The sequence below is a fragment of the Dreissena polymorpha genome, chromosome 12 (assembly GCF_020536995.1).
Source record: "Dreissena polymorpha isolate Duluth1 chromosome 12, UMN_Dpol_1.0, whole genome shotgun sequence".
NCBI classification, from domain to species: Eukaryota; Metazoa; Mollusca; class Bivalvia; order Myida; family Dreissenidae; genus Dreissena; species Dreissena polymorpha.
Window position 1 is genome coordinate 18406123 of NC_068366.1, and position 26181 is coordinate 18432303.

A 26181-nucleotide genomic window follows, 5' to 3' on the forward strand; every position below is an offset into this window, starting at 1 on the left:
GGTTAATATTTAAATATTTTACTTTTATCCCCCTCCCCCTCGCCGCATAAAATCGCAAGGTAAATGTTTGCCGTCACAGATGTAAACAATATAACAGCCAAAAAAAACTCGTATGTCTTCAATTTATTAATAAATACATTGAAAAGTATGTTATCACAACTTCAACAACGACGAGCTTCACATTGCTAAAACACATAACTAAGTATGCAAAAAGAAAGCTAAAATGTTAGGAACATTTTAAGTGGAATTATAGCATCTATGGAACAAGTTGTGGAACAACATTAGTTTAATCAAACCCCTACCATGTTTTTAAGAAAATCGTTAACAGATTTTGGCTTTTTAGCTCACCTGAGCACAACGTGCTCATGGTGAGCTTTTGTGATCGCCTTTTGTCCGTCGTCCGTCGTATGTCGTGCGTCGTGCGACGTCAACATTTGCTTTGTGAACACTCTAGAGGCCACATTTATTGTCTGATCTTCATGAAATTTGGTCAGAACATTTGGCCTATTGATCCCTCGACTGAGTTCGAAACTGGGTCATGCTGGGTCAAAAACTAGGTCACTAGGTCAAAAAAAGAAAAACCTTGTGAACACTGTAGAAGTCACATTTGATGCCCAATCTTCATGTAACTTTGTCAAAATGTTTGTCTAAAAGATATGTTGGTTGAGTTAAAAAATGGTTCCGGTCCGTTGAAAACATGGCCGCCATGGGGCGGGGCAGTATTCCTTATATGGCTATAGAGAAACCTTGTGAAAACTCTAGAAGTCACAATTTTTGCCCAATCATCATGAAACTTGGTCAAAACATTGGTTTCATTGATATCTCGAACAAGTTTGAAAATGGTCCAGATCGGTGAAAAAACATGGCCGCCAGGGGGCGGGGCAGTTTTCCTTATATGGCTATATTAAAACCTTGTTAACACTCTAGAGGCCACATTTATTGTCCAATCTTCATGGCATTTGTTCAGAAGATTGGTCTGTATGATTTCTTGGATGAATTTGAAAATGGTTACGTTTGCTTGAAAAACGTGGCTGCCAAGTGGCGGGGCATTTTTCCTAATATGGCTATATATGGCTATAGTAAAACCTTGTGAACACTCTAGAGGCCACATTTATTGTCCAATCTTCATGAAATATGGTCAGAAGATTGGTCTCAATGATATCTTGGATTAGTTCGAAACTGAAATGATTACGTTTTCTTGAAGAACATGGCTGCCAAGTGGCGGGGCATTTTTCCTTATATGGCTATATATGGCTATAGTAAAATCTTGTTAACACTCTAGAGGCCACATTGATTGTCCGATCTTCCTGAAACTTGGCCAGAAGATTAATCCCAATAATATTGTGGACGAGTTTAAAAATGATGCTGGTTGGTTGAAAAACATGACCGCCAGGGGGCGGGGCATTTTTCCTTATATGGCTATAGTAAAACCTTGTTAACACTCTAGAGGTCACATTTATTTTCCGATCATCATGAAACTTGCTCAGAAGATTTGTCCCAATAATATCTTGGATGAGTTCAAAAATGGTAACCTTTGCTTGAAAAACATAGCTGCCACGGGGCGGGGCATTTTCCTTATATGGCTATATATGGCTATAGTAAAATCTTGTTAACACTCTAGAGGCCACATTCATTGTCCGATCTTTAGGAAACTTGGTCTGAAGATTTATCCCATTAATATCTTTGACGAGTTCGAAAATGATGCCGGTTGGTTGAAAAACATGGCCGCCAAGGGCGGGGCATTTTTTCTTATATGACTATGGTAAAACCTTGTCAACACTCTAGTTATGTTAAAAGTGCTGCTTTAATGTATTCTTACAATGAAAACAGTGTTAAGTAAATATCCTTCCTATTTTGCATATTAAACTTGCAATAATGTATAGATTCTTAAAATAAAATATCACCATTGATTCATAACGTCTGTATTTCTTAAAATTTAATCAAGTTGCCCAATCTTCATGAAATTTGGTCAGAACATTTGTTTCATGTTTAGTAAAGTTTGGTTTTATTATGTCATTATTATGTACCATTAACTGTTTTATTTAATGTTTCATTACACTGAATTTTTATAATTAACAACTGTTTTAGTCATTATTACTTATGGTAAGCCTATCAACTAAGAGCTAGCTGAAAGAAAGACAACATGTACACAATTTTGCAGTATCTATCTCCCTTGTTTAACCTGCTGAGTCATATTCCCCAATCTATTTTTAGTTCTGCTCTAGAATTTGTTAGACCCCAGATATTGATCATTGCAGTGTGTAACTATTTACCACTCAGCTTACTGACCCTCTCACTGTGCTGGATGCCAGATGTTAATATCAGTGGTCAGTAATAAAAGCTGGTTGAACTGTTTAATATATTTTATTTCACAGTGGGAGTATTTAATGCATGTTTTTAACAATTAACAAAAAAAAATATGTAATTTAAATGGGAACTTCATATCAAAACAAGATTCCAAAATGATTCACTCTATATAATCATATTTAAGATATGTTAACAAATATCACATGGATACTCTATGAAAACAATAAAGAAATAATTTCAATTAAAAGTTTCTGGAGATAAAAAGCAGAATCAGAATAACCTTCAAAGTCAAGATTTACCTTTCTAATTTGCCGAGTTGATTTATCAAGATTAATCATTTTCAGGCTTTATGTATTTAAACGATGTCAGAAAATTGAAAATAAAACGGTAATGAATGATACACAATATTAATATAATGAAATATAAAATTGATACATTTTCATATTTCTAAATTGTTTAGTGTAAAACAGCCTACTGTTGAATAATATGTTTATAAAATGATTCAAGTAAACGGCAATACCATTACTTAATTGAATTACAACCAGTCAGCAGAGTCATCCTGACCGGAAATAAGCGATTGTGGAATAAATATTTCCGCATTACATAAGTGCTCACAAAGTTACATAACTCGTAACCATCCCGTGACGAGTTCACTTGCGTAAGTAAACGAGACCGCACTACCACACCTGGATACTACAGTTGAGTTCGAAAATGGTTTGGATCTATAAAAAACATGGCCGCCAGGGGGGGTCTTTTTCCTTATATTTGTATAGAAAAAAGCTTGTGAACACTCAAGAAGTCACATTTTTTTGCTTAATCACCATAAAAGTTTGTAAAAACATTTGTTATGTGGATGTCTCGGACGAGTTTGAAAATGGTCGTGATAAGTGGAAAAACATGGGCACCAGGCAGTGGACAGTTTTCTTTATATGTATATAGTGAAAACATGTAAACAGTCTAGAAGACATTATCTTCATGAAATTTGGACATATCTTGGAAGAGTTCAAAAATGGTTCAGCTCTGTTAAAAAAAACATGGCCGCCAGAGGGCCATTTGTTGTTCATTTTTCATGAAACTTGGTTAGAACATTTGTTTCATTGATATTTTGGGCTGTAAAGAACAGGTCATTTCTTTTTATCTCAGGTGAGCGACTTTGAACCTTTCAGGCCCTCTTGTTTTCAAACGTTATAACATATGCTTACAAATCATTACTGTTTTGAATAGTCTTAATTATTTTTATATTAAGAAAAACAGTTGAACACAAACAATCTGATGCCACCGGGATTCAAACCCGTATCCTCTGGGACCGTAAGCGAATGCGCTACCACTGCGCCACGAAAACTTTATTGCAGTGCCGCCAAACATTACTCCTATACTAAACGTTAACTTTATCTCTCAGCAAACATTCGGGCATTTTCGGACCGCAATAATAAGCACCTGACTGTTTAGTTTAAACCTATTTATTTTAGCTCGAATGCATCGAAAGCCTTTGGCTTATAGAAACACTCTCGAGTCCGTTTCCTGAGTCTATAACCAGTACTTGGTGTCTTTGGGGAAGATCTAGAGAACGCTCCCAGATTGGCGATCGAACCTGTGACCTCCCGATCGCCAGGCGGACACCTTATTCATTACGCCACGGCGATCACTTGACACGGCACCTGACTGCAATATGTGTTTCTGATTTTCAGCTCTTTACACTTTTTCCATACTGCCAACTGACTAAAAGCAGATCGATTACATGTATTATGCAACTGCTTAATTGACACTGGTCATGTGCAACATATTGGAGTGTGCGCTTTTTTTCTAGGTTAGGACAATACATAATATTAAGGTCCGATATGATAGTAGGAAACTAGGTGTAGCTTAATTTGAGGAATGTAAAATAAAATAATCAACATGGTTCTTCGCTTTTATATCTCACGTCCCGCACTTTGTCTTCTATAGATGTTAGAAACAGCCGTCGTGTTGTGTACTTTCAGCATGTCACTTAATATAAGCATTAATTTGAAAATGTTGTTAATCGATTTTCTCGGAATAGAGTTTAACAATAACGTCTTTTGACAGACGAGACAATGTCGCAAAATCTGGCTTCTTTGCGACTTCACGCCTGAACAGGTATGCTGCAAAAGTGTCTTCCGATTCGGGGTTTCCTGCACCAGTTTATGACCGTCAGATAAAGTTACCACATACCGGGTCATCGTTGCGGACACACCCGGCCCACATTCTTTCTAAGAGTGGTATATCTAGCAGGGACGCTGCCGGAAGTGAAAGGTATGGCAGGAAAATGTCATCATCGGCATCATACTTACATGAGATGTTTGGAATGGTGATCGATTTATGTGTAAACGTTTTTTTCCATTTAATGTATTTAAGCATAAAACAATATTGTGTGTGGTAGGTATCACGAGCTTTTACTAGTTTTAATTGTTTCAATCTCTACCATATGTAGTGGATAATTATAAATAGTGGACATGGTACCGGTTTCGTTCTATATAGGTATTCATTCAGGTGGTACGAAACCGACGCAATTAATGCCTCATTATTGGCGTTTTAGTTACATCAAGGTATGCACTTTATGTGAAAGTTGTTGTATGCTTTAACTTACTGGTGTCAGTGACTTAACGAAGAAAAGTAAGCTAAAAGCGTTCATACCACATTTAGAATGTAGTTTAATATTTCCTGTGAATGCGTACTCTACACTTATTGTACTTATGGACCCAAGCGCAAACAATATTAGATTAATTGAATATCGCTTAACAAAATACAACTCTCTGAAACCCAATATTATTGATGAATCACTCGGTTTTATTCTTAACTACATTACAGACAAACGGGTGGTGTATTTACAATCGCTAATCCGGCCAATGCACCCCGCAGCGGAGCGTCGACGGGATTGCCTTCGGGGATTTATGCTGGCGGCAGCGGTGTGTCAACGGGCTTGCCTGGCGGGATCTATGTTGGCTCGCACAAAAATGGGGACCGTTCATAAACACTATCCTGAATGACATATAACATGCTGTGAAAAGTTCGTTTAGACAGTGTTTACGCATTGTGAGTTGATGTTATAAATATGCGCGTTAGTGCTTGCATGTGTCACTTCGTCAACGTGTAATGAGTTCCATAGTAATAAAACTTTCCTGAAAGAATGACAAAAATCTTATTTTTTTTAATGAACGAACACGATCGTATTTATGATCCAATAATTACGTTGGTGGCATTGGCGCGCCTCTTTATTTTTGTTATTTTTTTAAACAAATGATTTATTGCAACTAAACACGGTTGAGTGATTACTACAAACCTGCATATTATTAAATTGTATGTCTAACTTATGGCATCATGTAAACATGGCATATAATAATGTGTATGCACTTCATAAAAATGTGTTGTTTTTTTTTCCATTCCAAATTACATGAGTTCCTATGTTTGAATTGTCTTTTTTACAGATTTATAGTATTGCATGTAAATATCTAGGTATATGATACGATTGTATGCCTATATAAGGCTGTGGAATAAATACCAAATTCGCAGATTGTCCGTTTAATACGGCAAATATCGTCAGCTTTGCAAATACCGTAGCCTTTCTTACAACTACCTTTTTGTTGTAGAAGTGACGTTTTGATGTGTTGTGTTTTATTATCATCATGTGTAAATTCGCTTTTCACTTCTGCATTGGTAGTAGGGTTCTTTAACATGACAATCCTTAAGTATTGGAGCATGTATTGTTGGTATTATTTTGTTGAATGTTTTTCGAAAAATGTCCATCGATAATATATTGCTTACTTGTATTTCTTATTGAAAAAACTATTTATGTATTTATCATAATTAACGCTCATTGGGTCATTGTCGACCTGAAATGGGTTTAAGTGTCCCGGGGGTGACAAGAAGCCGATTCATGTCACCCTGGGGTGACTTCAAGCGGATTCTAGTCACCCGGTCGGCTTGTAGTCACCCCAGGGTGACATGAACTGGCTTGAAGTCACCCTAGGGTGACAAGCATCGGCTTCTAGTCACCTCCGGGAGACTTTAAGCCACTTTAGGTCGACAATGACCCAATCAACGTAATTAACCACATGATAAATGCACACACAGCTTCCATAACAACTACACCTTAGTCGGAAAATAATTAGTTAAAGGCGTTCGTTTATTAATGTAGCATGTGTAGATTGTGTTTCACAAATGCAAATATTACACAGTGTTGTGGGTTTTTTTCAATGCGTTTTTATATATAAATGTCTTATTTTACCGTTTAAAAACAATTCAACACAGTTTGCAATCTGAACGTTAATTTATGTTTAGTTTTTATGAAAATTCTGTGAATGGTTGACGTCATTTCGTCGTTGATGACGTCATTTTCAGTTGTCTTATATTTCAAAAGGGGCCTGTCCAATGTATAATAATATGAATGGACCGTGCTCTTTGAATAAGGAGTTTAATCCATGTGCGTGAAGTGTCGTCCCAGGTTAGCCTGTGCAGTCCATACAGGCAAATCAGGATCGATACTTTCCGCTTTCATCATATTTTCCGTTTACAGAAAGACTCTTCTTAGCAAAAAATGCAGTTTAAACGAAAGTGTCTTCCCTGATTATCCTGCGTGGAATGCACAGGCTAATCTGGGAAGACATTGTACGAGCATACATTAAAACCCCTTTTCACATAGCTCGGCACAAGTACATTAAGCAGTATGAAGTATTCACACAACTTTCATTCGCGTGCATTTATGCTGATTAACTATGATTTTATTTATTGTGTTTTGCAGTGTTATTTGTTTAATATGAACGGAAAAATACATTTCAGTCATTTATCTTTGTCTTCTAAATACCAACATATAGATCTACACATTAATAAAAAAAAATATAAAATGCATGCGTTTTAAATATAACTCGGTTTCAGGCTACATAACACAATTCAAGCTTTAAAATTTGATTTGTATCACTTTGTTTATTCGATCTGAAGATAAAATACTATGTTGCGGTTCTTTAAATAGTTACATGTACATCCTTTACATTATCAATAGCCTGACCGCTCATTCAACAAACATGAACAAAAAAGTTTTGAATCGACAATACACAAAAAGGGTTCGTTATTGGCAATTATAACATTTTGCTTATTTGTCTCTTTAAGTGTTTGTTCACGTGGTTGTCGGTAAAGTTGGTTATATCGACACAATAATGCAAACAGTGAATTTATCTTTGACAGTTGCTTTGAGGGTTCTATCAAAAGCACGTAAACTTGTTATAATCGCCTTATCAGTAATAAAGATGGAAGACAAATCGACTGAAGACTTGTGTAATACCCAACATGAAAAATTCAGTGATGGGCATTAAAAACACAAAGTAAGGAGCTGACAGCTGATCCTTTAGGCTCGCACTCGTATAAATCTGTATCTTTCGCTTCTTGAATAAGGCGTTCTTTTCCTGAAAGTCCGCAAAAAAGCATTTCCAAACTGTTACTAAGCGCCCATTAAGAAGTTATTCAAAAACATGGAATAAGAATGTTTTATATTACTGCAATATATACAAATCATCAAATATGTTATTGTACCATATGACAAAAGATTAATATTTTTTGTTTTTAATGTGTGGCTTTTAAGGTATCTTGCTGTTGAAAGTCCGCCATCCGCATTTTAAATTTAAAGACTGCATATTATGAACGATATCAACAAATGTCTCTGCATGTGAAAAAAATATACCGCGTTGTTTATAATTTCGAAAAAATCTTAAGGTCATACGTGATTGCATTACTTTAATGTTATTGCTATTTTATTACATATGTAAAGTTGTGACGTTATCTTGTTGTGCATCTTCATTTGGGTTATGGAATAAATAAATGGCAGTCAAATGGTGTCATTGTTTTCTTTATCAAATATGTTTAAAGGAACAGGGCGGAACAAAATTGTTTTACACATAAACTTTCCAGTCTCTAGTGTGAAACAAAATAACGATACAAAATACATGAATATAGTAAGTGGATTTAGCAGAAATGTTATAAAAAAAGTAATGGATGCACCTTACAGATAATTGAACTAAACTCGTTTTATATCGCATGTTAGCAGTGTATCTAGCAACATGTGGAATCCTTCTAATACATGAATGTATTTATAATCATTAAGGTCAAACATTAATTGTAATTTTGATGAGCATAAAATAATACAATACGATTCCAAACCACATATTATTGAAGCAGCAATGGCAAAATTACGAATTATAATTATACTTGGTGTATATGTATAATACATAATCAGCATACAGTCTTTAATCAGTAAAATATAACAATTATAAAAATTTCAAAATATAATATGTTCAAATATGGCATATCACATGATGTAATAATGTATTTAATATAAATCAAAATAAATAAGTTTATGTTTTATATAACCCATAATGACTGTATATGTATAGTATAAAGTTGAACATATAAAATAATTACACATTATTATTAATATAACGATTATGAATCTTGAGTGCTTCTGACATGAACTTTCCTAACTTTAGCATTTCATTTTAATTTTCTGTAGTTTCTGTCATTTTGTGAGATTGAACATTCTAGGTCCGACTCTATAATAGGTTTTAATGTTGTTTTAAGTACTTTGAGCAAATTTAGAACATTTCAACAAAAATTGGTAGTCATCTGCTATTTTATCGCTGTCACATAATTGGCATTGTCGCACGCTTCGTTCCATTCCATCATATCTTCCAGTCTGTAGTTCCAGGTTATGTGTACATATGCGTAATTTCGTAATCGCTGTTCTTAATTAAATTTCTTGAAACAATCGTCTCTTAATATGATCTAACGCATACTGTCGGATCACATAATTGGTAAATGTATTGATACTCGTAAAACGTGATTTAGACTTAATGCTCAAAAAGAGTGTTTTTTTCAGTAAGGAATGAATATAAACAATATTATAATTATGTGAATAATGTAAACTGTACTGTTTCTTCTCTTTCCAATATCATCCAGCCCTTTATATTTAGTATGGCACTCCTCTTTTTTTGAATCTTGATATTCGAGCAATGCACCTGTGATGATGAATAGCTATAAGCCGCTTTTCTTGTTTATTCGGCCACCTCGGAGTTAGATTGACTTTAGTACTGAATAAAAACGTTTTCAACGCAAGAGAGACTTTTACTTTCACATTTGTTTTACAACAAAATTAAGGCCCCCAAAATAAGCATATAAGCTATTCCTTGGTAACATATCCATTCTACGAAGGCATCCTAGCAACACTGATTCGTTATGTGGTTCCTATCAATATGTTAAGTCATCATTTTTATTGAAGCATACTATTTTTGTGTATTTATTTTGATATAAAGCATTACATAAATCTTCGTATAGACTAAAAAACACCAGCATAGTGTTTAAAAGTGAATATTTTCCAAATTATTTGCATTTACACACGTTGAGAAGACTTTTTTGCTAAGGTTTAAATAACATTTTATTTAGTTATATTCGCATAACAATTTATCAGACATATGTATAAGATAACCATAAGCATTTTGCGTGAACTGACAGTTACATACAATTAGGCTCCGATATTCGCATTTCGGCAAAAGTACCGTTATTCTTTGTAAAAAGCCATGAACAACACGTATACTCGTGTAAGTTGCATAACCAAAATGTGTCTAACTGCCAAATGAACAACTCCGCTAACAAAAAGTTGTGATTTCACTATGAACGCTATAATGCACAAAGGAATATTGTCATATCAGAACAGAACAGATATTTATTACGACTTGTACATAGCACATCGTCAGTCTTAACTATGCTATAATAGACATTTAAAAAATGTGAAAAGTTATTGATAATACAGAATTTAGGAGTGTATATACTATAAAACATTGAGGAAAAGAACCCTACTAGCCTAGCTATCGTTCCAATCCTATAAACTTTAGATGCGTGTAAATTACGTTGTAAAACACATTCTTGAATAAATATGTTTAAACCAAAACATAATATATGACAGGAGTGGAAAAACACAAAATACCGGTAATCGCATTTTTACAAAGTATGTATGCGACATGGTGGCAATCAGCTATTATGATGTTAACATTTATGAAAAATGAACTAAATTGTATAATGCTATCAAATAGAAGGAATTAGCCAACATATTATTGCTTGGGTTATATAAGGCAGCAAATTGTATAATCAAACTTGTGTGTTACATATATACATAAAGATACATTTTTAGTTCCGTAAAATAAATGTTCTCAATAGATTATTTATCATATAAACATAGCATATCATTATTAGCATGAACTTCATTAAATTGTGTTGTTTTTTTCCTTACCAAATATCATGAGTGCCTATGCTTGAATTGTCTTTTTTTTACAGATTTATAGTATTGCACGTAATTATCAAGGTATAGGATACAATTGTATGCCTATATACGGCTGTGGAATAAATACCAAATTCGCAGATTGTTCGTTTAATACGGCAAATATCGTCAGCTTTGCAAATACCGTAGCCTTTCTTACAACTACCTTTTTGTTATAGAACTGACGTTTTGATGTGTTGTGTTTTATTATCATCATGTGTAAATTCGCTTTTCACTTCTGCATCGGTAGAAGGGTTCTTTAACATGACAATCCTTAAGTATTGGAGCATGTATTGTTGTTATTATTTTATTGTAGGTTTTTTGAAAAATGTCCATCGATAATATATTGCTTACTTGTATTTCTTCTTGAAACAATATTTATGTATTTATCGTAATTAACGCTCATTGGGTCATTGTCGACCTGAAATGGGTTAAAGTCACCCGGGGGTGACAAGAAGCCGATTCATACCACATGGCTTGTAGTCACCTCAGGGTGACATGAATCGGCTTGAAGTCACCCTAGGGTGACAAGAATCGGCTTCTAGTCACCCCCGGGTGACTTCAAGCCCCTTCAGGTCGACAATGACCCAATGAGCGTAATTAACCACATGATAAATGCAGACACAGCTTCCATAACAACTACACCTTAGTCGGAAAATACTTAGTTTAAGGTTTAAGGTGTTCGTTTATTAGTGTAGCATGTGTATATTGTGTTTTACAAATGCAAATAATACACAGTGTTGTGTTTTTTTCAATGCGTTTTTAAAACAAAATGTCTTTTTTACCGTTTAAAAACAATTCAACACAGTTTGCATATTAAGAAATCTCAACGTTAATTTATGTTTAGATTTTATGAAAATTCTGTGAATGGTTGACGTCATTTCGTCGTTGATGACGTCATTTTCAGGTGTCTTATATTTCAAAAGGGGCCTGCCCAATGTATAATAATATGAATGGACCGTGCTCTTTGAATAGGGAGTTTAATGCATGTGCGTAAAGTGTCGTCCCAGGTTAGCCTGTGCAGTCCATACAGGTTAATCAGGATCGATACTTTCCGCTTTCATGATATTTTTCGTTTACAGAAAGACTCTTCTTAGCAAAAAATGCAGTTTAGGCTGAAAGTGTCTTCCCTGATTAGCCTGTGCGGAATGCACCCTTTTCACATAGCTCGGCACAAGTACATTAAGCAGTATGAAGTATTCACACAACTTTCATTCGCGTGCATTTATGCTGATTAACTATGATTTTATTTATTGTGTTTTGCAGTGTAATTTGTTTCATATTAACGGAAACATATATTTCAGTCATTACTTTTGTCTTCTAAATACCAACATGTAGATCTACACATTAATTTTAAATGAATATAAAATGCATGCGTTTTAAATATTACCCAATTCATCGCTTAATAACACAATTCAAGTTTTTAAATTTGATTTTTATCACTTTGATTATTCGATCTGAAGAATAGTAATTAAAAAAAACATGCAATTGTGCGGTTCTTTACCTAATTACATTCTGTTCATTATCAAGAGCTTAACCGCTTATTCAGCAATCATGAAATAAAATGTTTTAAATTGATAATACACAAAACGGATTCGTAATTTGCAAACAATGAATTTATCTTGGACCATGGCTTTGAGAGCTCTGTCAGAAGCACGTACACTTTTTATTATCACCAGATCAGTCATAAAGATGGCACAGAAATCGACTAAAGACAGTTGTGTAGATACCCAACGTGACAGACCCAGAGATGGACATTCGAAAAAGAGGTTACCGATCCTTTCGGCACGCAAAAGTAGAAATCTGTACTTTTTGGTTCTTGAGAAAGGCGTTTTCTTTATGAAAGTTCAAATTGCTACTAAGCATCAGGTTATTAAAAAACATTATATTAGCGTGTTTTCTGTTAGTGCAATATATACAAATCATCGTAAATATGTTGTTGTACCACATGATTAAATATTTAAAATTGTTGATTTTAATGTGTTGATTTTAATGTATCTCGCTGTCCACCTTCATCATATAAAATATAAGGATTGCAAAATATTTATTACATCGACACTTAATTTGCATGTTTAAAAAAATCGCGCTTTTTATAATTTCTAAGGAATCTTAATGTCATTCGTGTTTGCATTACTTTATTGTTATTGGTATTTTTATGCTCCCCCAAAATTTATTTTGGGGGGAGCATATAGTCGCCGCTTCGTCTGTCCGTGAGTCCGTCCGTGCACAACTTTTGTCCGGGCTATTTCTCGGCAACTAATGACCGGAATTCAATGAAACTTTATGGGAAGCTTCACTACCAAGAGGAGATGTGCCTATTATCAGCGGGTTCTGGTCGAATTAATTTTCACAGAGTTATGGCCCTTTGAAATTTTCTATAAAAAAAATTCTTGTCCCCCCCAACTACTGTGCCCTCAAGACGTTTCATTTTATCTGAATATATAGTGCAATATTGTGACAAAAAAACTTTGGGGAGCATCACCCGTCTCCAACGGTTTCTTGTATTACATATGTCAAGCTGTGGTGCTATCTTGTTGTGCATCGTCATTTTGGTAATGGAAAATAAATAGCAGCCAAATGGTGTCATTGATGTTTATCAAATATTTTTACCTCATACTGTCGGATCACATAATTGGTCAATGCATTGATGCGCAAATAACGTGATTTACACGCAATGCTCGTAAAGAGAGTTTCGCATTAATTAATAAATATAAACAATATTATCATTTTGATGATATTGTAAACTGTACTGTTTCTTCTTTTTCCAACATCAGTCGGCCCTTAAATGTATCGCGCTGGTGTGCTTTCCATTGAAATTCAAAACCCTCTTTTGAATATTGATAATCGATCAATGCACCTGTGATGATGTATAGCTATAATGTGCTTTTCTTGTAAATTCGGTCATTTAAGCCGAAAAAAATAATTATGGTTAATAAAGGTACGTGAAAATATCCATTAAAAGTACAGTTAACACTCATGTGATGAAAACAATTATCTATTCGACTGACTTTTTAAAATAAAGATTAATAAATCAAGTTTGATAAAAAAAAATAGGTAATACATTAAACAGAATATGGGGTTGGCTAAATCTGTATTAATGAATGAAATTATAGGAAAGAACTCAAAACAATGAAGCACGCGTGTATGTAAAGTCGTATTAACAATGTCATTTATTTATAAACAACACTTGAGCTGAATGATTCATGACCTGAACATTTGAATGACAAAGCCATTGTTCTTCATTTGCCGTAATGAACAGACTAATTTCATTTGTACCTAAGTCAAAGGTTTGAGTACCGATCAAAATCAATATAGTCTTAAGGACGGAAATATTGGGAAACACTTGAGAAGTGTCGCTTTTATATTAGTTATGAAATCTCATCAACCTTGACACTATCAAATAACATTGAACACGAATTTGAAAGAACATTCACAAACACTTTTGTGAAAACTAGTGGTGAGGATTGCAATGGGTTGGAGTTTGCTGAATATATTTGTGTGGATTTATTTTTAAAAATTGCGAGAAACATGAAACATGGGTGCTTTGCAAGTTAATTATCTTCTAGTTTGCCATTTATTGTTGCTCTCTGTGGACAAACTGGGTATGTTATGTGTTTGGATTTTATAATGAGAGGTCTATTTGTCTTTTTTAAGGTCCGCCTAATAGTGCTAGTAGTTATCGAATAATACAAACAAAGAATGATTCGCGTTTTCAATCTATATGTAGATACTATTTGGTACCACAAATATATTGTTTAGACATAAAGAAACGAATACAATACAGCAACCGCATAGATTATCTTACGTTTTATGAAATACAATTGTCACCTTAAAATGATGTTTTATGAAAGCAAATGTTACAGAAAAACTGCATACTTTTGTTTTGCAGAAGGCTCTGCTTTCTTAAACGGGCCTAACGTGACTTCACTTGACGTGAACTTCGATAATGAAATAACGATATGGGAAAATGTGCAGGCAGAATGTGGTGTTACATACACAAAAGAGGAGACATGTATAGACAGTGATTGTCAGTATGTATCTATTAATTCTTGTTTTTGAGAAATGTGTTCCATGTGAAATTTTGTTATCGCTCGTATCGATATGGTATATGCTCTAAAATGTGTAAAAAGGTTTTGCGGAACTATCATAGATTTGATATTGGACATTCTATATTTGACCTTTTATCCCATATAAAGCATTTCTGTTTGCTTTGAGATTTTTATTCAGCAACCAATCTTATACTTAAACCAGAAGCCATTATAATTAAAATATCAAGTTTCCCTTTCTTACATCTAATGTTAAGGCTAACATCTCCTGAATATGTTTATATTAATTGCAATTGTTATTAAACACATTCGAAAACATGAACTTTATCTATGCAATGATTTACTCTTAAGCATTACTTGTTTAAGGTCGAATCAAATCAAAGCAAATGGAGAGGTAATAGACCCAAATAACTGTTCTTATACGTGCATTGAAACAGTTCAGGATTTGATAAATTGCGACAGCTGCAGCATCAATAAAAAAGCATACTTAGACATTGATGGTATGTATGCAATCGTATAATGGTAGTTAATAAATGAGTTGATACACCAACTTAATGTATAGGTTAGGCAAATGCTAATAAAGCCTGCAGATGAAAAATAACAGTGCATGTGCGAAATCATGTTGTGTTAATGAATTAATAAACCAGCTTTAAATTTCAAAAATGCGCACGTGTTATTTAACACCAGATCATGTAGTGATGTATAAGCTCTAAATTCATTATTTCAAAATGGCGAAATGTGTATGCTTTTAAATCAACAATCATATTGTATAAGAAATGTTGAGAACAACGATAAAAAGAAGAGAAAAAAAAACAAATCAAATTGATTTGCGCATTTTTCTAGTTCAACAAAGTCATAGTATTAACAAACAGCACATATCTTTTTAAAAAAAGTCTTTATCTAAATAAATTTTTATTACACTAATGAAAGTAACTCATTGAATTTGCATGAACAACAAAATAAAAGTTGTGTTAGTTTTCATATTTTAGCCGGTCTCTCGTTAACCAGGCTTAATATATGTGCGTAAATTTCGTCCCAAATAAGCCTGTGTTGTCCACAATGATTAATCTGTGACGACAATTTCGGCCTGAACAGGAGTTCGTTTCGACGAGACTTCCTTTTTACTACACATTCAATAAACACGGAAAGCGTCGTCCCTGATAAGCCTTTGCAAACGTCACTGCAAATATGGGACGACATTTTACGCACGTTGAAAAAGCCCGTTTTTCAAGAGCGTTTTTTCGTGATAGAAATATCTTTATAGGTAACAGCATTAAAAAGAGTGAATGCCTCAATCACAATTGCACCAACTCGTTGTGCAAACCACCTTGCGCAACTCCTCTAACCCTGCGTTACAAGGTGACCTGTACTGCTACAAATCCTTCTTCATTGAGTAATTTCACAAGTGACACATTATATGAAACGTTTGAGCTGAAGTTCATCGACGACGCGAAACCACTGCTGACATTTGACACCTTGGGTAGGTTGGATAGAAACCACGCGCACACGTTCCACATGTCATAATAATGTGAGCTTTTTCAAGGATGATTGATCAGTACGTAGCAATCCTCCAATTGCTAAAACTAAGCTACCTTAATAAGGTTCAGGTAGAATTTCGTAACATAACGAAAGCCTTCAATCTTAGCTCAAATTGACAATGTGACATGCAAAGATGAAACTTACCGTTACACAAATGTCAACGAGATAGAAAATACGTGTCCAATTTGAAAACCAAAACCATCTTAGACTGGCACTGCTTAAATAATTCACATAATAACTATACACAGTATAACACATATTTTTAATCTGTAATATAGTTGTAACTGTCAACAAATACCGGTATTTGATAGTTGTGTGGTCCATATCATTTCATAGCACATCTGGACATGAAATACTGTGGACATGTCGAATTGGCAAATTTTCCTATTGTTGTTGCAAGTAGTTGTGATTTATTTTAGCCGTTCGTAGGGAAGGGAATTAAACAATTGCCTTGCTTATTTTATTTAAGTTACAAACAACATGGAGGTGTCACAATCTATCAGTAAAGGAAGCTTGATAAATAAGGTATACTGTAACACAACCGATTTTCCAGAGGAACAGGACTTTTGTTCTTTCTACATCAACGATGCTCCTGCTTGGCTTTTCGTTGAACCAGGTTGGTCGATTCGTGTCAGCACACTAGAAACAAACAAATGTAGTTGAGACGTACAAATTGTGACTTTATTAACGTTAACATCATGATGAGCACCTGAGTAAATTGTTCTGTTGTTCGCGTCTTGCATAAATGGGATGCATTCGTATTTCAATCAATTGGCTTACTGCTAAACAGAAGTATTGTTTCAGATTCTGGCGATATCTCTGTAACTGGACCAATTTTTGATTCCGGGAAGATAAATTGTACAATATGTGCTAAGAATCGTCGAGAGAAAATCAGCTGTAAAAAGCTGACAATCACTATATGTATGTATTTTGACTTGCAAACGAATAAAATCTGCGATTTGAATTACTGATTTATATAGTTTCTTTTAATCAAGACTGAGTTGACAATAATTCTAATACTGTACATCGTATAATAAAAATTAATTGGAAAGTATTTTCAAATGCTTTTTAATTGAGGTTGTTGTATGTAGTACACCAAACCTGAAATGCACTATGTTATTGAATTACTTTGTAATTTCTAAAAGTGTTTGTCAAGATACCAGCTATGTGAATAACTTGCCTCACACAACCTCGCTGCACGAAAACACAGACAATCAGAAGAACGTGTGGAGAGTAGCCGCTAGATGTGATGTAACACATACTTGCGGAGCTTTCACGTGCTCCTCACTCGCAAACTGCGATTCGTGTTCGGTTGATAATGGCCTATTTGGCGCAAATGGTAAATGCTTTTGCAGTTTCTTTCTTTATCTTTAGTTCCTAATTGGCAATACGTGTATTGGTCGACGGTAACAACCTACGCCCGCCATTTACAGCATATTTACTACCAAAGTGTCCTGAATGTCTCAATGGCACAATGTTAGACATTAGCACTATTTATGTATTGCATATTTCACGTTACACATTAACTAGAAAAGTTCCTGCAATATCCAATATATATTTTCTCAAAATAATTTTAGACATTAGTACTATTTTTTTTTTGCATACTTCTCAAGTCCACTTGAACTAAAACAGATGCTACAATGTCTAGCATGCTCATAAATAATGAGGGACATTACTTCTTTTTTGTATATTTTACTGTACACTTTTGCCGAAAACGCCCCTGAAATATCCAAAAGGTCTATAGATTATGTCATATATCAGTACGCTTTTTGTTTGTCATATTTCGTTACACGCTTTTTCTAGAAAAGTTCCAGAAAGTCCAATATATCTTTAGATTATATAAGACATTAATTTTATTTTGTGTTGTATATTTCACGATACACTTTTGCTAGATAAATTTTCCAAATGTCTTAAATGCTCATACAAATAATGTATAACATAACTACTTATGTGTTGCATATTTTTAGTTTTAAACATCTACAAACGAGCATGTACCAAACGACTTTGCAACCCATGCTATATATCCGATTTCTGTGGAACAAAAGACACTTCAATACCCTACACAGTTTCGTGTACAGCTACTGGATATATCTCTACTGGAACTGCGACAGCATCAGCGACTTTAACTTTTACGGCTGACGTCAATCCACCGTTTGCGTTTGCTGTCGATCGTGAGTTAAACCAGCTGTTACAATATCCAAAAAGTTGTGTTTGTTTAATTGATACTGCTTATGTATAGTGTCTGTAAAAAAATTAAAATTGAATAAAAAAGACTTGTTCACATATGTTCGCATTTTGTTAAAATGTTAATTAAACGAATGTGAATTAAGAAAATCTGAATTAATTGTTTAGGTTAATTTATTTGGATATACACTTATATAAAGAAGTGAAACTCCAGTTGTTCCAGCAGTATTGCATTCCTATTATACACACGTTCGTGGTCTTTTATTTATGGCAAGTGGCCAACGGACAAAACATTACGGCACAATACAAAACAACATACACATATAGTAGAATAAAACTGGGATCACCGCCTTGGAACGGTCAGTCCTAAGCATTGTTACCAGTTAAACCAGTTACAAATATGTTTGGCGATTGCAAATTTCGAACACGAATCCTTTACGACAAAATCAAGTGTTCTACCATTTAGACATTCAGGCTTTAGAGAATCTTCAATGTGATCTTTTATAATATAAGTATTGTCCAAATTATCTATGAAAAGATTTACAAACATTGTAAAATTCATTTTTGAATGATTTTTACTTCCTTCTGGGATTTAATGATAATGTATTGAAAACATATTATGTTTCCAAATCTGTGAACAAGTCCCTTAACACATTTCAAGCCTGGATCCGTTGTTACCAAATGACACCTAAGCCTCATTTTGAAGAGATTTTATATACACATTCGGAGAAAATATTTACTGCTGACTTGCATTGAAACTCATTTCCCTATAATTTTGTCCCAAAACCGATTCCAATTCCTTACATCACTTTCACAATAAGTTAATACTAGAGATTAATAAGTCTGAGGTACTTTTATTAATTAACACATACTAAAAATGTGATCGTTCTTTTTAACACTCTTTCGTAAAAAAGTGGGCTCTAGCATAACGATAGGACAAAGTATCCGAACGGGCAGCGTCGTCAACAAGGTCTTCTCTAACCCCAAGGAGACAAGTGATGACAACGACAACGTTACATTCACCATTGAAGGGGGCAGACCGTCTTGGTTAAATGTCGATTCAGGTATTTACTGTGTCCAGATCTATATTTCTTATTTTCTTTGGATGCATCGGTAAATAAATCACTTTATCGATCGTCAGACTAGTTCAATCGAAAGTCACGACCTTAGACGATTCCCTTAAAGGTATGCTTTAAGAACAGTTCAATTACAAAGCATCTTTTTATTTGAGCTTGGCATTGCAAACAATCAGAATATTTATAATATTTGACCCCAAGTATTGCACACAAGTATCAGATTATCCCAATAATAATCCGTAACTTCATGTGTAAGGCATTCTTTCATCATTTCAGCTTATCTTCGTAAATCATGATATCCGAATAGATAAATAATACTTTATAAATTTAGTTGATCTTCGAAAGGCAAATCATCGGAATTGTTCAATCATAATTTATCACATTATTTGATCTTCATAAAGCACACCGTCCGAATAGATAAATCACAATAAATATCATTAGTTGTTCCTCGTAAAGAATTCCATCCGAATAGTTTGGTCAAAATTCATCTCCATAGATGTTTCTCGTAGAGAATGCCATCGGAATAGGTCAATCCCAATGAATTGTCAAAGATTTAGTTGTTTCTTATAAATCAGGATAGAGGAATGGTTAAATCATATACCGAGTTGATAACGGGGCATAATTTCAAAATAGTTCAGTTATATCACCACTTCTCTACTGTGACAAGCTCTAGTTTGAATGATTGCAACTATGTAAGTTATTTGAAAACTGTAATAAAGCCTACAAAAGAAGGTCGCAAATGTGAATATTTTTTTAAACTGTTCGACCAATGCATTGAAACGTAAATCCTTTAAGTATTTAAGTACTTTATGCATCGTTGTAGTCAACGGAGATATAAAGGTTATATCAACACTGACGTCTGAAACTTCCCAGTCTTACACAGTCAACGTGTGTGCGAAAAACCGACGAAATTTGGCAACGTGCAATGACCTTGATATAACTATGTGTAAGTACATGAAGCATTTCGAAAATATGCTAAATATATGTGTTGTGTTTTCAGCCATAAAATGTTATCGTACTAATAGTTGTTTTAGCAGTAGCAAAAGGAGGAAGAGAAGAAGTAATAATAGGAGTATTAATAGAAGTAATATAAGTAGGGAACGGATACGTAGCAGTAATAGAAGTAATGCAAGTAGAAGTAGTAGTAGTTGTTGTGGTTGTTTTTAAAGTTTTTTATAGTAAAAGAAGTATTTGTAGTTATTGTTTTGTTGTTTTGTAATAGTTAAATTAATGTTTGTGTTCTGTTGCTTTTTCAATTTGTTCTTATTTACTTGCACATCAGACTTTAAAGGGATCTTTTCACGCTTTGGTAAATTGACAAAATTAAAAAAAGTTGTTTCAGATTCGTAAATTTTCGTTTTAGTTATGATATTTGTGAGGAAACAGTAATACTGAACATTAACCATGCTCTAATATAGCCATTATATGCATCTTTTGACGATTTTAAAACCTAAAAATTATAAAGCGTTGCAACGCGAAACGATTGAATAATTTGGAGAGTTCTGTTTTTGTCGTTAAATTTTGTGAAACTACGAAGATTGCTTATATAAGGTATAAAACACGTCAAGAATGTGTACTCGGCGGAATAGCTCAGTAGGCTAAAGCGTTTTTACTTCAGTACTCTGGCAGGACTCCAGGGGTCACTGGTTCGAAACCTGCTCCGGGCAATGTTCTTTTCCTTGTTTTAAATTTTTTCTTGATTTTTTTTACTGGAGCTTTTACGATCCAATGTTTACATTTATCAATATAAAGCATTTAATGAATACGTTAAAAAAATGCCAAAATCTGTGAAAAGGCCCCTTTAACTAAGAATTATACCGATACATGTTTGTATTCCAGACTACAATAGCATTACCAGTGTCCCATATATATCTGACCTCCACGAGAACACGGACGACAAGAAATTCATTTGGGACGTCAGGGCCACTTGCGAAATCACGTATACATGTTTCACAAACTATACATGCTCAAAGAGCGTAGACTGCGACAGTTGCTCCGTTTCCAACTCTGATAACTTCTTTGGAATTGATGGTATTATAACTAAATTTCATTAAGATAATTAGATCTAATGACTATTTATATTTCGTAATGTCTTACCATACTCAATATATATAGTAAAAGCTGTTTATTACGAAAACAGCACACTTTTGCGTTTTAAAGGTTTGTTTACTTGATATCTTTTTATTTGCTTACGCTTTATTATGCGTAACGAGCGTACGAACTACGTTTTACATAACAATTATAAGACATTAATAAACATCGTCCCAATTACTTAAAATAATTTAAAAAATGAATACAACATGCTATAAAATGTCATTTTATAAACATGCATGCCACTCAGGTTTTGCGGTCTATAAGAAGGAATGTCAGAACAAATTGTGCGACGATTGCGATATTGCGGAGTTCTGCGTAAATGCTTTTGAGTTTTATGACTACACCGTGCCGTGTGTGCGTGTAAACGAAAACTACATTAACTTCACTACCGGGACAGCGTCACTGACAAAAAGGCTCTCATTTTTCGAAGATGTAAATCCTTCGTTCGACTTCGAAATCAAATGTAAGTAATCTAGAAACACGCTGTAAGATTTAACACACCTGACGGTGTATTTTATAAAGCAGGTACGTCCACCAGTGAAGGTCAAGCTCTCTTCTCAACGTTAATATCACCTTAGATCCATTTCAATGTTATTGCCAATCATTCTGCTAGATGCAAATTGGTTTACAACTATTGGTCGGTTAAAACAACAACAAAAATGTTTATTTACGGTATCTTATGTATGTTCAACTGCCAATCTCGAATACATAAAAAATAACTTGGTGACTTTCTTTCTATGGTTGTTTATTGATTGCTTATTACACGATATGCATAATAAATTCATTGCTTATTTGCATGTGAATCAACATACAACACGTATACTGTCAATTATCTTCTGAGATTTGAGTCCACTCGGTATGTGGACGTTTATATCGCATTTAGTTATAGATCCCGTTTATGCATATATTTGTCAGTGGGGAACAATATTTTCATCGGCAAAAGCATCGATGGAACGAATCAAACGGTGAACAAGGTGTTTTCTTCTCCGAATGAGACATCGGATGACAATGATTATGTCAAATTTTATATAGAGTCAGGAGACAAACCAGATTGGTTAGCTGTTGTAAGAGGTAATGCGTAAAAAGAATTTGAAATAACACTTATCATTATATATTAACAATAAACAAAGTTTATGTAAATTTGTACTGTAGAAAAATTCATGTGTAAAAAGTTGATAACAGTACATGTGCATCTTAACTTTGCTGCCTCTTCTCATTGCGTTAAGCAGATCTATGGGGAATTGTACATTCCATTTATTCAAGTGAATTAATTGACTCACGGAAGCGTCTTGTTGTTATGTTGTTATTGTTTTTTGTATGACAAATGATAAAAAGGTGGCTGTTCTGTAAATGTTATACATATTATTTAACTCGGCATTGTACTTATTGTTTTATTATACATTGATGTTGTTGTGTTGTGTTCTGAAGAAACAGGGGAAGTGCAAGTGACCCAAAAGATGACCTCAGAGATTGCTGATTCGCTGAGCACAGAAATATGTGTGGAAAATCGTCGACATCATAAAACATGCAAAAATCTTACCATAACAATATGTAAGCAACACATATTGGATAGTCGTTTTTTTATTTTTCAAAGAATATAATAATTTACTATAATTTTGAGACGTCTATCGCTTTATAAAAAGTTTTACGTGTGTATTTAAAAAAAATACATTGTCAGTTTGCTTAATGGTAAATGTTAAGTTAACCACGTTCAAGAGCTCATTCACGTTATTTCCTTAATACAACCGATCAAAAATGTGTAATATTCATACCTGTGTATATGCGTACTAAATTACTGACTGCAGTCAATTTGTAAAACGTGTAATTCCTTGTACAATTATGTGTCATGCTATGTCACATGTAGATCATACGTCGATCAAAAATAGTCCGGACATAGTAGAGCTTCATGAAAATACCGACAGAGTGAAGATGCTGTGGCGAGTCACTGGCACGTGTGACATCACGTACACGTGTCATGGAATTTATACCTGTTCGGAAACACACGACTGCGACTCTTGCCGTGTCACAGACGATTACAATTTCTTTCGCATTGCTGGTGAGTTTCAAATTAAAGATTTTACGTTTGGGCTTAAGTCAAATCAGGACCTATGTGTAGAATTAAGTCACGAGTGTGATCCGCTTTTATGTACATGCGCAGTTTTAAAAGGATAACTAACACTTATGATTATTAGTTTTTTGCGTATATTATAATTACAGTTTCATACACATGTGTTATTATTTTCTCCTATAATTCGGTTGGTATGAATTGTATATTTATCAACATTACCATGCTTATTTTCATTTTTTTGATTTCGTTATTCGCCGTCGTATCTCCTGTCTACAGAAAGAGGAAAGTGTTCAGCCTATAAGAAATGTATTTACTTGCGCCAAAGAGATACAGAAAAACACAACAAAACGCTGAAGCTCGCTACTTTCAATTTTCTTAACATAAGGAGATAGTTGTCACAAAGTTTGATCCTGTCACTTGTCAGTCATTTTACCAATCATACTTTTCTTTATTCAAAACATAATTCATTTACCTTAATTTCTGACAATCCTGATATGGGAACTAAAAAAACCCTAATACATGTTCCAAACGTCAGTTTGTTCACTAATTTTGCGTTTTATCTTAAATATTTGTATCGGTAAAACCATGTCGAACAACAAAGTATGAAGCATACGTCCAATGTGTGGATGTAAGATGTAAAGTATGGCATAGTACACCTAACAATATGTTTACAAGTTATTTACACGTCAACTTATCTTTCAGAGCCCGAGCATGAGGTTTACAAGAAACAATGCAAGGTTCCGCTGTGTAAGACATGTTATATAGCGGACTTCTGTGCTAACGAGAATGAGAGTTACCATTACACCGTGGATTGTGTGAAGACTAACTACAACAATTTCGGCAACTTCACAAGTGGTCATGGTATAAATACATCCTCTCTTTCATTTTACAAGGACGTTGTACCGGAACTCTATTACGCTGGTAAGGAACTTCAAAATGAACATTATAACGTTCTCCTTTTTCCGCGACTAAGATACGTGTGATGCAAACCCAGTATATATTAGAGTTTTTGGGTTAATAATACAAACTATTTAAGACGTTAATTTTAAAATTGTAATTGTAAGTGCTCTTCATTTTGAACAATTTTGAATGACAAAGTTCTTTTGGAAGTCGGTCCATATTTAAACTCTGTAGTATTTTTCTTGAGTCTAGGTCTATCTCTTAATTTTCAGCTAAATGGTGTGCTAAAGCTAAGGGCCCTGGCGTATTTAACTGTAAATTTAAAAAAGCATTATACTAGATAACAAATACACATCTATACGATAGTTTGTCTATTCAAACTTAAATGTAAATAGAAAGTTATATAGTTATGAATTATAAGCGTGTTTACATCAACCCAATGTGTTGGTATAAATAATATCAATAGGTTGTGTACAAAAAAGTTACTAATTCTTGTTTGTACACTTCTAGCAATCGTAAAAGTACGAATACAATATACAGCATAATAAAACCAAGTATGTGCGCATCAAATTGAAATGTCAGAAAAAATCTCCTTTGTTATTTAGTTACACACTCTTATAATGTAGTAATACATATAAGCGATTCATTCAGTACTTTTTTCAACAGAACATATCTCATGTTATGTGTTTATAGAAGGAACACACGTAAACGTGTTCAAAAACAATTCCTTCGTGGGAACAGTGATCAACAAGATGATATCAAATCCAATTGAGGAAGAAGATGACAATGACAACATTACATATTACACAACAATTGAACCAAGACCATCTTGGATCCACAACAAACAACTATTCACACTAGACACAAGTATAATTCTTTTTTTGTAAATTTAAGCTTGTCTTAAAAATGTGTCGCTTTGAGATTGCGCGTTTTGGTTATGAACCGTGGTGTGTGTGTGTGTATATACACAAATCTCCTTCTGAAAAACGATTGGAGGAAACGAAAATGTATATCCAACTCCAGTATTCTGAAATATGACATAGCATGGTACCTACTGTAGAACATCGTTTGGAACATTTTATATACGAGTTGGTTTCGGACTAATCTTTCTGGAACATAACTAATTGTTTATGATAATTGATTACCAGAAATGCTTAGTTTGCTTAAGTGAGGTTGGACCTTTTTTTAAGATGACTTCTTTATTGATGTATTATTCAACGAAACTAGCAATAGTATATGGTTTATAACTGATAACAAAGGATCAAATAGTTCCGTGAATATATGAAGTATCATCTTTTGTATAGGTAACGGAAATATAAAGGTGGCCGAACCATTGACAGACCAATTTTCTTATTCCTTTAACATGACCAACTGTGTGATCAATCGTCGTGGTTTTGAACATTGTGAAAACTTCGATATCACCCTCTGTAAGTTATTATGTGTGCATAAGGCTGACTGTATGTATTAGATAATGATTAGATTATTAACGCAAAGCTAGTGATATTTCAATTATAAATCAATCACTTTAAACAATGATGGCAGTGCATACTTCACCTTTTACCTAAATTGTATCAGGCATGCTGTTTACATGAAACCGATCAGAAATAGTGAATATTGTGTTCGTTTATTGCATTTGATAATGAGTGCACAGAT

The 26181-nt window shown here is 34.0% G+C and overlaps 1 protein-coding gene across 4 annotated transcripts in view; it reads left to right on the top strand.

Annotated features, from left to right (window-relative positions):
* Nucleotides 1-6001, top strand: part of LOC127852223 (uncharacterized) — a 56957-nt gene extending 50956 nt beyond the window's left edge. For all 4 annotated transcript variants that reach the window (XM_052386107.1, XM_052386108.1, XM_052386110.1 and 1 more), the window contains 2 exons: nucleotides 4372-4578; nucleotides 5134-6001. In XM_052386107.1, coding sequence (XP_052242067.1) covers nucleotides 4372-4578; nucleotides 5134-5296 — 370 coding nt within the window. In that variant the 3' untranslated portion in view covers nucleotides 5297-6001. The remainder of the gene's footprint in view (nucleotides 1-4371; nucleotides 4579-5133) is intronic.
* Nucleotides 6002-26181: the final 20180 nt, after the last annotated feature.